Genomic DNA, 11,974 nt, shown 5'->3' with positions numbered 1-11,974 from the left:
TCAGTTTTATAAATATATATATAGGCTTGATATATATTTATCAATATATATATATATTTATCAATATATATATATTTATCTATATATATATATAGCCCTGGTGGCTCAGATGGTAAAGAGTCTGCCTACAATGCAGACCCAGTTCTATTTCTGGGCCAGGAAGATCCCCTGGAGAAGGGATAGGCTACCCACTCCAGTATTCTTGGGCTTCCCTGGTGACTCAGATGGTAAAGAATTTGCTTACAACATGGGAGACCTGGGTTCGATCCCTGGGTTAGAAGATCCCCTGGAGGAGGGCATGGCAACCCATGCCAGTATTCTTCACTGGAGAATCCGAGGGGACTGATGGGTTACAGTCCATGGGGGTCACAAAGAGTCAGACACAACTGAGTGACTAAGCACACACACACATGTATATACACTCTTTTTCATATTCTTTTCCATTATGGCTTATCACTGGATATTGAATATAGTTCTCTGTGCTATACGGTGGGCTTACCCTGGTGGTTCAGATGGTAAAGAATCCACCTGCAACGCAGGAGACCACTATTTGATCTCTGAATCAGGAAGATCCCCTGGAGAAGGAAATGGCAACCCACTCCAGCATTCTTGCCTGGGAAATCCCATGGACAGAAGAGCCTGGCAGGCTACAGACCATGGGGTTGCACAGTTGGACATGACTGAGAGGCTTTCACTTTCACTTTCTGTGCTATACAGTAGGACCTTGTTTACCCATTCTATATATAGCTTGCATCTGTTAATCCCAAACACCCAATCCTTCTCTCCTAAATCCCTCATCCCTCTTGGCAACCACAAGTCTATTTCCTATGTCTGTGAGAGTGTTTCTGTTTGTGTTGTATTTTAGAGTCCACATATAAGATCATATGGTATTTGTCTTTCTCTTTCTGACTTCCCTTAGTATGATAACCTTTAGGTCCATCTATGTTGCTGTAAATGGCAATGTTTCATTCTTTTTTTGTGACCAAATAATAATCCATCATATACATATATATGGATTATTATATATATATGCTAAGTTGCTTCAGTAGTGTCTGACTCTTTGCGACCCCATGGACTGTAACCTGCAAGGCTCATCCATCTGTAGGATTCTCCAGGCAAAGATCCTGGAGTGGGTTGCCATTTCCTACTCCAGAGGATCTTCCTTATCCAGGGGTTGGAACTGTATCTCTTGTACCTCCCACATTGGCAGGCAGATTCATTACCACTAGAGCACCTGGGATACATCTTTATTCATTTGCCTGTCAATGGACATTTAGGTTGTTTCCATGTCTTAGCTCTGTGAATAGTGCTGCTATGAACACTGGGGTGCATGTTTTTTTTCAAATTATAGTCTTCTCTGGATACATGTCCAGGAGTGGTATTGCTGGATCATATGACAACTCTGTTTTTAGTTCTTTTGAGAAAACTTCATACTGTTCTCCACACTTGCAGTACCAATTTACATTCCCGCCAACAATGTAGGATGTTTTTCTTTTCTCCACATCCTCTCCAGCAATTATTTATTATTTATAGGTAAAGAGCCTTTATTTTAAAAGTGAAAAGTCAGAGGGACAGAAATATGCCTAAATTGTAAATAACTGGCGATTGATCAGTTTCTGGAATTCATAAAGACACTTTCATCAAGAGATACAAGAAAGAATCCATTTTAACCACAAAAGACAGGCTCTGTGATCAAGCAGGTCACCCAAGGGACCCACAAAGGGACAAAAACCATAAGAGAGAGGATCACCCACACAGTTTCAGAAACCTGCAGAATGAAAAGAACAATGGGAACAGTCTTCTCAGCTCTCAGAGGAGCAAATATCACAGGAACAATCACCCTGGTAACAAGGTTAGAGGAACAAGACTGCCCCCTCTGGGGGCTACACAGGCTCTCCTGGGATGGAGGGAAATGAGGATGACTCACAGTTTCACTTCCTGGTGGGCTGAGGCTCATGGGAAATATGGAGCCCAGAGCACCATGGGAAATGGCTCTTTATATGCTCAGGCAGGATCCCTTCCCTCCTTTCCCCACGTGTTCCCACAGGAGGGCGCTACCAACCTGGGTGAGAACTCCCTGAAGTGAAAGAGTGAGGCCTACAGACTAACAGCGTGGGGCTTGGAGCCTGCAGTGCCAGTGTGGTCCAGTGTGGCCTCAGGCCAGACAGGCTAGCTCAGGTGGGGGTGGTTCAATAAGGCTCCTTCAGGTTTTATAAGGTTCAGGTTCTGACAGATATCTCAGGTTCTGTCAGTTTCCCTCAGGTTCTGACACATTCTGTCAGGTTCCCTCAGGTTCTGACGGCTCTATCAGATTCCAAGAGGTTCTAACAAGTTCTGTCAGGTTCTGTTAGATTTGGTCAGGTTCTGACCAGCTCCCTCGGGTTCTGATATTCTCTCAGGTTCCAATAGGTCCCTTCAGGTTTTTTCAGGCTCTATCAGGTTCTGTTAGTTTCCCTCAGGTTTCCTCATTCTCTGGCAGGTTCTATTAGATTTGGTGAGATCTGACAGGACCCTCAGGTTCTGACCAATTCTCTGGTTTTGTCAGGTTCTGACAGGTTCCACCAGGTTCTGTCAGATTTAGTCAGGTTCTATCAGATTGGACAGATTTGGTCAGGTCTGACAGGATCCCTCAGGTTCTGACTGATTCTCTCAGATTCTGTCAGGTTCAGTCAGGTTTTGTCAGATTTGTTCAGGTTCTGACAGATTCCCTCAGGTTCTCACAGATTCCCACAGGTTCTAACAGGTATTATCAGATTTGGTCAGGTTCTGACCAGCTCCCTCAGGTTCTGACATTCTCTCAGGTTCCAACACTTTCCTTCAGGTTTTGTCAGTCTCTGGCAGGTTCTATCAGAGTTGGTAAGATCTGACAGGACCCTCAGGTTCTGACTGATTCTAAGGTTCTGACAGGTTCCATCAGGTTCTGTCAGATTGGACAGATTTGGTCAGGTCTGACAGGATCCCTCAGGTTCTGACTGATTCTGTCAGTTTCAATCAGGTTCAGTCAGGTTTTGTCAGATTTGTTCAGGTTCTGAGATTCCCTCAGGTGCTCACAGGTTCTAACAGGTATTATTGGTTAGGTTCTGACCAGTTCCCTCAGGTTCCAACACTTTCCTTCAGGTTTTGTCAGTCTCTGGCAGGTTCTATCAGAGTTGGTAAGATCTGACAGGACCCTCAGGTTCTGACTGATTCCCTGGTTCTGTCAGGTTCCCTCAGGTTCTGTCAGATTTGGTCAGGTGGTCGCAGAGAGTCGGACACGACTGAGTGACTGAACTGAATTGAACAGGATCTGATGCTAAAGCTGAAACTTCAATACTTTGGCCACCTCATGCGAAGAGTTGACTCACTGGAAAAGACTCTGATGCTGGGAAGGATTGGGGGCAGGAGGAGAAGGGAATGACAGAGAATGAGATGGCTGGATGGCATCACAGACTCAATGGACATGAGTTTGAGTGAACTCCGGGAGTTGGTGATGGACAGGGAGGCTTGGCGTGCTGTGATTCATGGGGTCATAAAGAGTCGGATACAACTGAGCAACTGAACTGAACAGGATCCCTTAGGATTGGACCAATTCTCTCAGATTCTGTCAGGTTCAGTCAGGTTTTGTCAGATTTATTCAGGTTCTGACAGATTCCCTCAGGTTCTCACAGATTCTCACAGGTTCTAACAGGTATTATCAGATTTGGTCAGGTTCTGACCAGCTCCCTCAGGTTCTGACATTCTCTCAGGTTCCAACACTTTCCTTCAGGTTTTGTCAGTCTCTGGCAGGTTCTATCAGATTTGGTAAGATCCGACAGCACCCTCAGGTTCTGACTGATTCTCTAGTTCTGTCAGTTTCCCTCAGGTTCTGTCAGATTCGGTCAGATTTGGTCAGGTCTGAAAGGATCCCTCAGGTTCGGACCGATTCTCTCTGTTAGGTTCTGACAGATTTCCTTAGGTTCTGATAGATTGCTTCAGGTTCTGACCAGTTCTCTCAGATTCTGTCAGTTTCAATCAGGTTAAGTCAGGTTTTGTCACATTTGTTCAGGTGCTGACAGTTTCCCTCAGTTTCTGACAGATTTTGACAGATTGTCTCAGGTTCTGACCAATTCTATTTCTGTCAGGTCCTGAAAGGTTTCCTTTGGTTCTGACAGATTCTCTGAGGTTCTGACATGTTCTCTCAGGTTTTGTCAGATTTGGCGAGATTCTGACAGGACCCTAAGGTTTTGACCAGTTCTCTCTGATGCTATCAAGTTTCTGATAGGTTTCCTTAGGATCTAATAGACTCTCTTAGGTTCTGAAAGTTTTCCTCAGGTTTTGTCAGATTAGGTCAGATTTGGTCAGGTTCTGACTGATTCCTTCAGTTTTTGACTGATTCTCTCAGGTTCTGTTAGATTTGGTCAGATTCCAACAGGACCCTCAGATTCTGAGTGATTCTTTCTGGTCAGGTCCTGAGAGGTTCCCTCAGGTTCTGTCAGATGTGGTCAGGTTCTCCTCTCTGTGTGACTTGCTCCCACCTGCCTGCTGGGGGCGCCCTAACCTCACTGCTTTTCTTTGCAGCTCCCAGAGGACCGAGTCCTGGCATCAGAAGAAGTTAATTCCAGAGTTTCTTCTCTCCCAACCTCTACAGGTCCCTGTCGGATTGGGACCCAGTTCATCCACCCCCACCCCAAATTCTTCTCCTGGTGATCCTCATCTTTCTCCTCTCTGTTCTCTTGCCCTCCTCCCTGACCCTTGCTCTTCCCTGCACCCCCTTCTGTGGGCCAGACCGTCTAAGATCACAGCTAGTCCTGCTTCTGCTGCCTATCTCTCAAGAGGCAGGCAGCTTGGCCATGTGCCCTCCAGTCAGCAAGCGGTATGGGGCAGAGGGCATGTCCTATCTCCATGCATCCTGGATATATCAGCTTCAACATGGCAGCCAGCTAAGGATCTGCTTTGCTTGCTACAAGGCTGCCTTTCTGGACCTTAAGCAGCAGCTAGAGTCAGAAGACTGGGAAGATGGAGATTGGGATCCTGAGCTTATGGATAATTCAGAAACAGGGTCTGAGCAAGGGGCATCCCCAGGGATGGGGCCAAACTGGGCGCAGGGCCTATGGCAGCCTGCACAGGGCGAGACTGTGGGCTGGGGATTGGACATCCTGGCATCAGGCCCTGTGGAGTCAGAAGACATGGATCTAGATGATCACATTGTACCCACCGAGCTGCAGCCTCAGGATGCGGCACCCCTGGGCCTGGATGCTGAAGATGCTGACTGGACCCAGGGCCTTCCCTGGAGATTTTGGGGAATCCCTACCTGTTCCCACTGGCCAAGCCCCTCTGTTCCATGGGAGGGGTTTTTCAAAGTGGACCTGCCTCCAGGAGAGCCCATGGTATTGGAGCTGGGCACCACCCAGGACATGGACCCTGTTGAGGCTGAAGCCTATTTACTGGACCTGCAGATCCTCTCCCTGGTGGGCTGCTATGATGCTGTCTACCTCCAGAAGATGAAGCCAAGAAGTGTCCGAATGACCCCAGGCCAGTGTTGGAAACTGCTGCTGGATCCTGATGAGGTGTGGGTGGTGAGACTCCAAGATGCACCCCAGAAGCAGGAACTGCACCACTGGAAGCTAAGCATTCTGGAATCCTCCCTTCCAGGGGAGATTGAAGAGCTGGTGCCTGCGGATTCAGCTCTGCTTAAGAGGGGATTCACCATCCTCTCTTATTCACCCTGGGCCAAGAGGGAGGCAGCAGAGGGAGACTCAGCCTCTACTCCACAGTCCCCCACCCAAGGAGGGGATGCCAGTACCGGTGGGCCCAGAGAGCCTGGGGAGAACCTGGCTGCTGTGGGAGCCTCAGTCCTGGGAGAGCTGCCACGTTTCCAGTCCCTCAATCCAGGGTCCCAGAACTGAAGGACTGAGGTCCACGTGGTCACCAGTGTCCTGGCCTCCCTACAACGCCAGAAGCTGGGAAGGACTGACCTCTCCACAACAGCCCCGGTAGCCATTAACAATGGATGGGGACTTGGGCCTGGGGAGGAAGAATGGTGAGAAATGGGACCTACCACAGCCTAACAAGGAAGAAACACAAAAATAGTATTGGGGAGAGAAGCTAACTATCATGGAGTTAGGAGCATGAAGCTGACAAGAATGTGCTGGTGTGAACAACTGCTGTAGAATGTGCATGAAGAGCAGGGTGCAGAGCCGTGCCCTCGACTTGGAGAGAAATGTCATGTGTGAGAGACATACTCTCAATCTTGGGTGACAGGGTCACCAGATGGTCTCTGGGTCCCCACAGGACCCTGTCAGCAGCACTGGACATTCTGGTCTGTAGTGAGAGAGGGCCCAGTTTTAAATGTTGGCCTTTTAATGCAGTTTGACAGTTCTTGTTTTTTCAAATTTAATAAAGTATTAAGAGTTGTGCATCAAAGCCCTGTCTTGACTCATCCTCAGCTAGTCCTTATTGTCTCAGTGTCCCGGTCAAGTCACCTTTACAGACTTAAGTTCCCTGGGAGCAGGGAACAGAGAGGGGAGCAGCACAGGCCAGGTGAGGATTCTGGTCAGTTTTTTGGCTCATAGTGCTTACAGGTGTTTATCACATTATTTATAAACAACAAATACATACACACATGCTTAAAATAACAAAGGGCCATACTTTGAACAATAAGACTGTGTCATCAAATGCAGATTTTAGTCAGTCTAAATTTGTGCCCCTGATATTTAAAAACAAACAAACAAAAACATCTAGAGGTAGAACCATGCACAAAAATTGTGAATAATGTTCATGATATGGGGGAGGGAAATGGGGGACCATGTGCCTCCCCATGCTTTGCACAGACTTACAGGAGAAGGAAGCTTTGGAGGTCTTGTCAGCAGAATGCTATGGGCCAGGAAGAAGCTCTTGACTGTCAACTTCTCTTCCTTATAAACAACCAATCTAGAGGGTTCCACAATCCTCTGCTGGGAGTCTTTGGTTGGCAGAGCCTCCAGTGATTCAAAGATGAGCTGTGTCCCTTTCAGTGAAAGATGCCAGTCTAAGGGTCCACTCTAGGGGTGGGAGTTGGGGAGTTGCTGCTATGTTAGGTATTAACAGCAGTAAGGTGCTTTCATTGACATCTGGGAACAGTCTTTTTCTCTCATATCTTTCAGATGTGAATCTCCAGGCAGGTCTTAAAGACATCTGATGCTAATTAGATGGAGGGAAGGCATTGATACAGCAGCCACTCAAAACACTTCATTTCAACACGATCTCATAACCCTGTAGGCATTTATCGACTTGGAGTCTGTATTTGAACGTACATCTGGCTCTTCTTCCAAATAAAGAGCGTGGTCTTGCCTTCATCCCCTCCTTTCTCTGTCCTTCCAGGTTAAAGAGTCCATTTATTCACGGATTCAGCAAACCCTTGTTTGAAGTAGGCTATTTTTCTTAAATGACCCAGCTGCTTTGCAGTACTGCGGTGATGCTGAGGTCAGGAGGAGGCATCCCTGAAATAGCGCCCAAGCAACAGCCTCAGCTCTTTGCCAAGAGGCTACAACTAGTTCCTCAGCTCTTCTCATCTGAAAATGGGAAAAACATCAATTCACAAGGTAATGGTAAAGATTAAATAAGATCAGATGTATCCTAAAAAAAATTAAACATTTAATTTCCATATGACCCAACAATTCTACTCCTACGTAAATACCCAAATAATTTAAAAACATATACCCGTATGCTTATAGCAGCATTATTCACAATACCCTAAAGGTGGAAACAACCCAAAAGTTCATCAACTGACAAATGGATAAACAAACTGTGATCTAGCCATACAGTGGGGTATTACTATTCAGCCATAAAAAGAATGAGGCTTCCATGTTGGTTCAGTGGTAAAGAATCCACCTGCCAATGCAGGAGACACAGATTCAATCCTTGGGTTGGGAAGATCCCCTAGAGAGGAAATGGCTACCCACTCCAGTATTCTTGCCTGGGAAATCCCATGGACAGAAGAACCTGGCAGGCTATAGTCCACGGGGTTGCAAAAGAGTAGGACAGGACTGAAGTGACTAAAGCAAAAATGAAAAGGAGTGAAGTTCTGATGCTGCATCATGGATAAATCTTGAAAACTGTGATAAGTGAATGGAGTTGTCACAAAAGAGTTTGTGTAGTATAATTTCATTTATGTGAAATATTCAGAATAGGCAAATCCATGGAAACAATAGCAACAAATGGTTGCCAGAGACTGAGGGAAAGGGGGAGGAGGAAATAATTGCTTAGTGGGTATAGGGTCTCCTTCTGAGGTGATGAAAATATTCTGGAACTAGATGGAGGTGATACTTGCACAATATTGTGAATGTACTACGAGCCACTGAATAGTTAACTACATTATGTGAATTTCACTGCAATTCAAAAAAATCAAATATGAAATATGTAGAACATTGGCCTAGAGTAGGGATAATTGTCCATTCTCTTTTCAGAGGACCTGTGAAGAACAGTGCCAACAATCCCTCCCAGCCCTGCCCCGCCATGCTGCTCCAGTGTGAATTAATCCACTCTTTCCATTAAAACAGCTATAGTCAGCTTTGGTCTTTAGTGGGAATTCTGGCCTTCCCACTGTAATACAATTACACGGGGATTTCTCTCAAATCCAGAGCAGCAGCACAAATAATTATGCTTATTGCATTCACAGCCTGGGCGCCTATGGAGGGATATTCCTGTCAGGTGTCCCAAATAGCATTAAAAGTAATTTGTCATTGATCAGCAATTCAAATTTAACTGGATTCTGTATTGGATCAGTCGATGGTGTGCCGGCCCCGGAAGGTCAGACTCGGTGTGTGTCTCTGTGAGGAACTAGACCGAGAGCCCTGGAAAGAGCATAGGACAGAGAGGCTAGGGTCCAAAGGGAGGGGAGATGGCACAGGGCACATGGCATCCCACTGTCTGTGGTGCAGGCCCCTTCCAGAAACATCTACTGCAGTGCTGGCAGCATTCCTGGCTCTGGGAAGGGCCGCAGAGAGGGTTGTACAATGTACGCCATGGTTGTTCCAAACCACCCTGAGAGCAGCTGCCCAGCAGGTGAGGTGGGGGTGGGGACCTATGACCCCAGAGCTTCTGGTATTTCTGAGGGAAGCAGGAGCACAGGACTGGCCACATCTCCTGCTATTCTGTGCTGGGAAGGAGCCTGATGGACACAATCAAGATGTGTATCCTTGTTGCTGACCACAACCTGGCCTGAGGCTCCTTCCACCTCTGAGGGACCTGCTCCGGTCCAAGTCAACCCCTGCCCTTGGGACCTGGGGCATCTTTGTGTTGCAGGAGCCTCTATTTCTGGGGTGGTCCGTGGTCTCCAGTGCCCAGACTCTGGGCCCTTGGTGGAAACACTGCAGGAAGGATGAAGTGTCTCCACAAATTGTCCTGCCACAGCAACGATTTCTGGGTTGGGGGCAACACGGGTGAAGCGTGTGCTTTCAGGAAAGGGGTCCCTGCCCCAACCCACAGACAGAAATCTGCTAACATTTCTGAGGCTTCTTTAGAAGTATCTGTGTTAGGCAGGGAAGACAACTAGGGACTGAGACTTCACTACCCCAACCTCAGGCACCCCACACCAGCTGAGGGCTGGGCTACAGTCACTGCTAGCACCTGAGGAGGTGACACAGGGTCCAGATGTTCCCGTGGGGGCCCTAGCATGGTGTGAAGGAGGCAGGCACCCCCTCCCCTGCAGTGTGACCCTCTGAAGACCCAGGCCTCGGGGCCTCTGGGCCTTGTGCTGCGGCTGCTGATGGGCCACACCCTGACCTGCACAGGCCACGGTAGCACAGGGCAGATGTCCAGGCACCCAGGACCTCACTGTACCAGGGGACGGTTGACCACTCCTTGCCTTGAGCTGAGACTGTGGCCTGTTCCAGCTTTAATCTCTGTCTTCTGGGGGCTTCAGCCTTGTGCCTGGCAGGTCATACCACACGGACCCCTAAGATTTAGGAGAATCACTTCCTCCTGCCACGTCCTAGCAGTCCCACAGCACAGAGAGCCCCCTCCTCCAGGACCCCTTCCTGGACCTGCCTCCCTCTGTGGTTAGAGGGGATGTCTGTCTCTTCCCCTCACTCAGCCAGGAGCCAAACACAGCCCAGATGCAGCTGTCCTTCTGTCTTGGGCAGCCACATGAAAGGTGACTGTGGCTCCTCTCCTCACTAGATAGAACATCTCTTAAAGGCAGGGACCGTGGCGTCACCTTCATCTTCATTGCCATCATTGTCTTGACCACCAGTGGTTACTGAGCCACCAGCACTTATAAGCATAAACTCCTTTAAATCTCTCAACACTCGGATGAGATAAAGTCTACTTTTAGTCCCTTTTTACAGATGAGGAAACTGAGGCACAGAGAGATGGTAGTTCCCCTGAGGCCACGCAGCTGCCCAGGGAAGGCACCCAGATCCACACTGAGGCAGCTGGAGTCCAGACGTCCTTGGCCATCTCCGTATCTGGTCCAGGGCTCTCTGCCTGACTCTGGTCAACATCAACAACCCTAGGAAAGGCCAGATTAGTTGGGGTGTGTGGCATGGAGCACCACAGAACCTTTCAGAGGGTGAGTGAGCTCATATCTGTCAGATTAAGAGAAAAAATAAAGGTGCAAAAAGGTAGGTACAGTATGTTTCATTTAAAAAAATGTTAAAGCACATTATGAATTGCACATGGAAAAGACATGACCAAAAACAAAGTCTGGGAGTCACCACAAAGTCAGGACAGCAGTGCCTCGAGGGAGATTGGAGAATGGGAACATGGAGGGCTGGGGATGCATTATTTCCTTAAACAACCATTGGAAGCAAATATGGAAAAATACCGTCACTTGAGCTAGAAGGAAGCCCCCAGGTGTGTGTTATGTACTGAGTGAAGGTAAAAATATGGCCACTGCTGATAGTGGTGCTGCTGCTGCTGCTGGTAAAGTTGATGGTGATGATGGTCCTGGAGATTTTTAAACCTCAAGTCTATCTGAGTGTGCACTGAAATACTCCAGGAGAGACCGGTAGGAACAGGGACCCCCTATCTTAGATTCTGGCTGCAGCAGAGGTGCCTCCATTAGTTTGGAGGCCCAGGCACCCCACCCCAACTGCTGTTTTCAGGGGTGGGGCTGAAGGGCCTCATGAAGGTGGGGCCCTGAACTTCTGGTTTCCCAAGGAGGCAGGAAGGAGTGTGATGGCCATGCTGAGGGGAGTGGTGCCTCTATACTCTGCTACCTGGACAGAATCGGGAGTTAGAGCCCACGGAGAATGTGAGGATGTGGCCTTGGCTGTCCTGCTTTCAGGACAGAACTGGAGGCCCTGCGGTTTCTATCCCATCTTCTGCACCAACTCCCATTTTGCCATCCCCAGAAGGGCTCTCGGGGCCTCTGCATCCAGCCTTTTCACTCAGAATACACAGTTTCATGGATTCTGAATTGGGGCCCTTTTCCACAGGCTACCCAGCCTGAATGGCCCCCTGGGACCTGGGAGGCAGAAGCATTGGACCAGCAGCACCTCTCCTCTAGGCAAAAGGGCCACAGGGCTCCCCTAGGGGCCCCAGTGTCAATAATGAGAGAGACAGTGTTGTGTGTACTTGACATTTCTCCTCCCTCTCCCTGCATCCAGCTTTCCCGAACCCGGATATTTACAGTCGGGACCTCTCTGAACTCTCATGCACTTCAGTCACCTGGATTGCTCAGATGCTGGAGGCTCTCTGCTAGTCTATAGGGGCCCGTCTCCAGCTGGAGACCTGGACAGGTTTTAATTGGTTTGATTGCAATCCTCATCCCTCCAGCTGGGTCTCAGATCTTGAGTATTTGAGACAAGGATTGGGGAAATTGTTTCTGAAATTGAAATCAAGTAACAACATTAACAGCGGCTTCAAGGGAAGAATCTGGAAAACACAGTTAGCTACTGACTGCAGAAGGGCCCTGGGCTGGGGGAGGGGTGGCCAAGCAGGTGTGCCCCTTCTGGGACCTCCTTCTGGGGCAGGAGCCCCCCGCTGGGCCCCAGACAGTCTCTGTCAGTGACTGGTGAGGCTATGTGGGCCATTT

At 48.4% G+C, this 11,974-nt stretch overlaps 1 protein-coding gene across 1 annotated transcript; it reads left to right on the top strand.

Moving 5' to 3' along the window:
- Window positions 1-4,808: 4,808 nt before the first annotated feature.
- Window positions 4,809-5,864, top strand: LOC129537934 (testis-expressed protein 19.2-like). The gene has a single exon (XM_055397818.2). It carries the CDS (start codon window positions 4,809-4,811, stop codon window positions 5,862-5,864), a length of 1,056 nt encoding a protein of 351 aa, XP_055253793.2.
- The last annotated feature ends 6,110 nt before the right edge of the window (window positions 5,865-11,974 follow it).

Source organism: Moschus berezovskii, chromosome 20, assembly GCF_049115385.1.
Source record: "Moschus berezovskii isolate FMDL1 chromosome 20, NW_MosBer_1.0, whole genome shotgun sequence".
Lineage (NCBI taxonomy): Eukaryota > Metazoa > Chordata > Mammalia > Artiodactyla > Moschidae > Moschus > Moschus berezovskii.
This window is presented reverse-complemented; position numbering and strand designations above follow the sequence as displayed.

Excerpts from the sequence above, each read along its gene's own strand:
- LOC129537934 (XM_055397818.2), top strand. The coding sequence starts at position 4,809 with ATGTGCCCTCCAGTCAGCAAGCGGTATGGGGCAGAGGGCATGTCCTAT.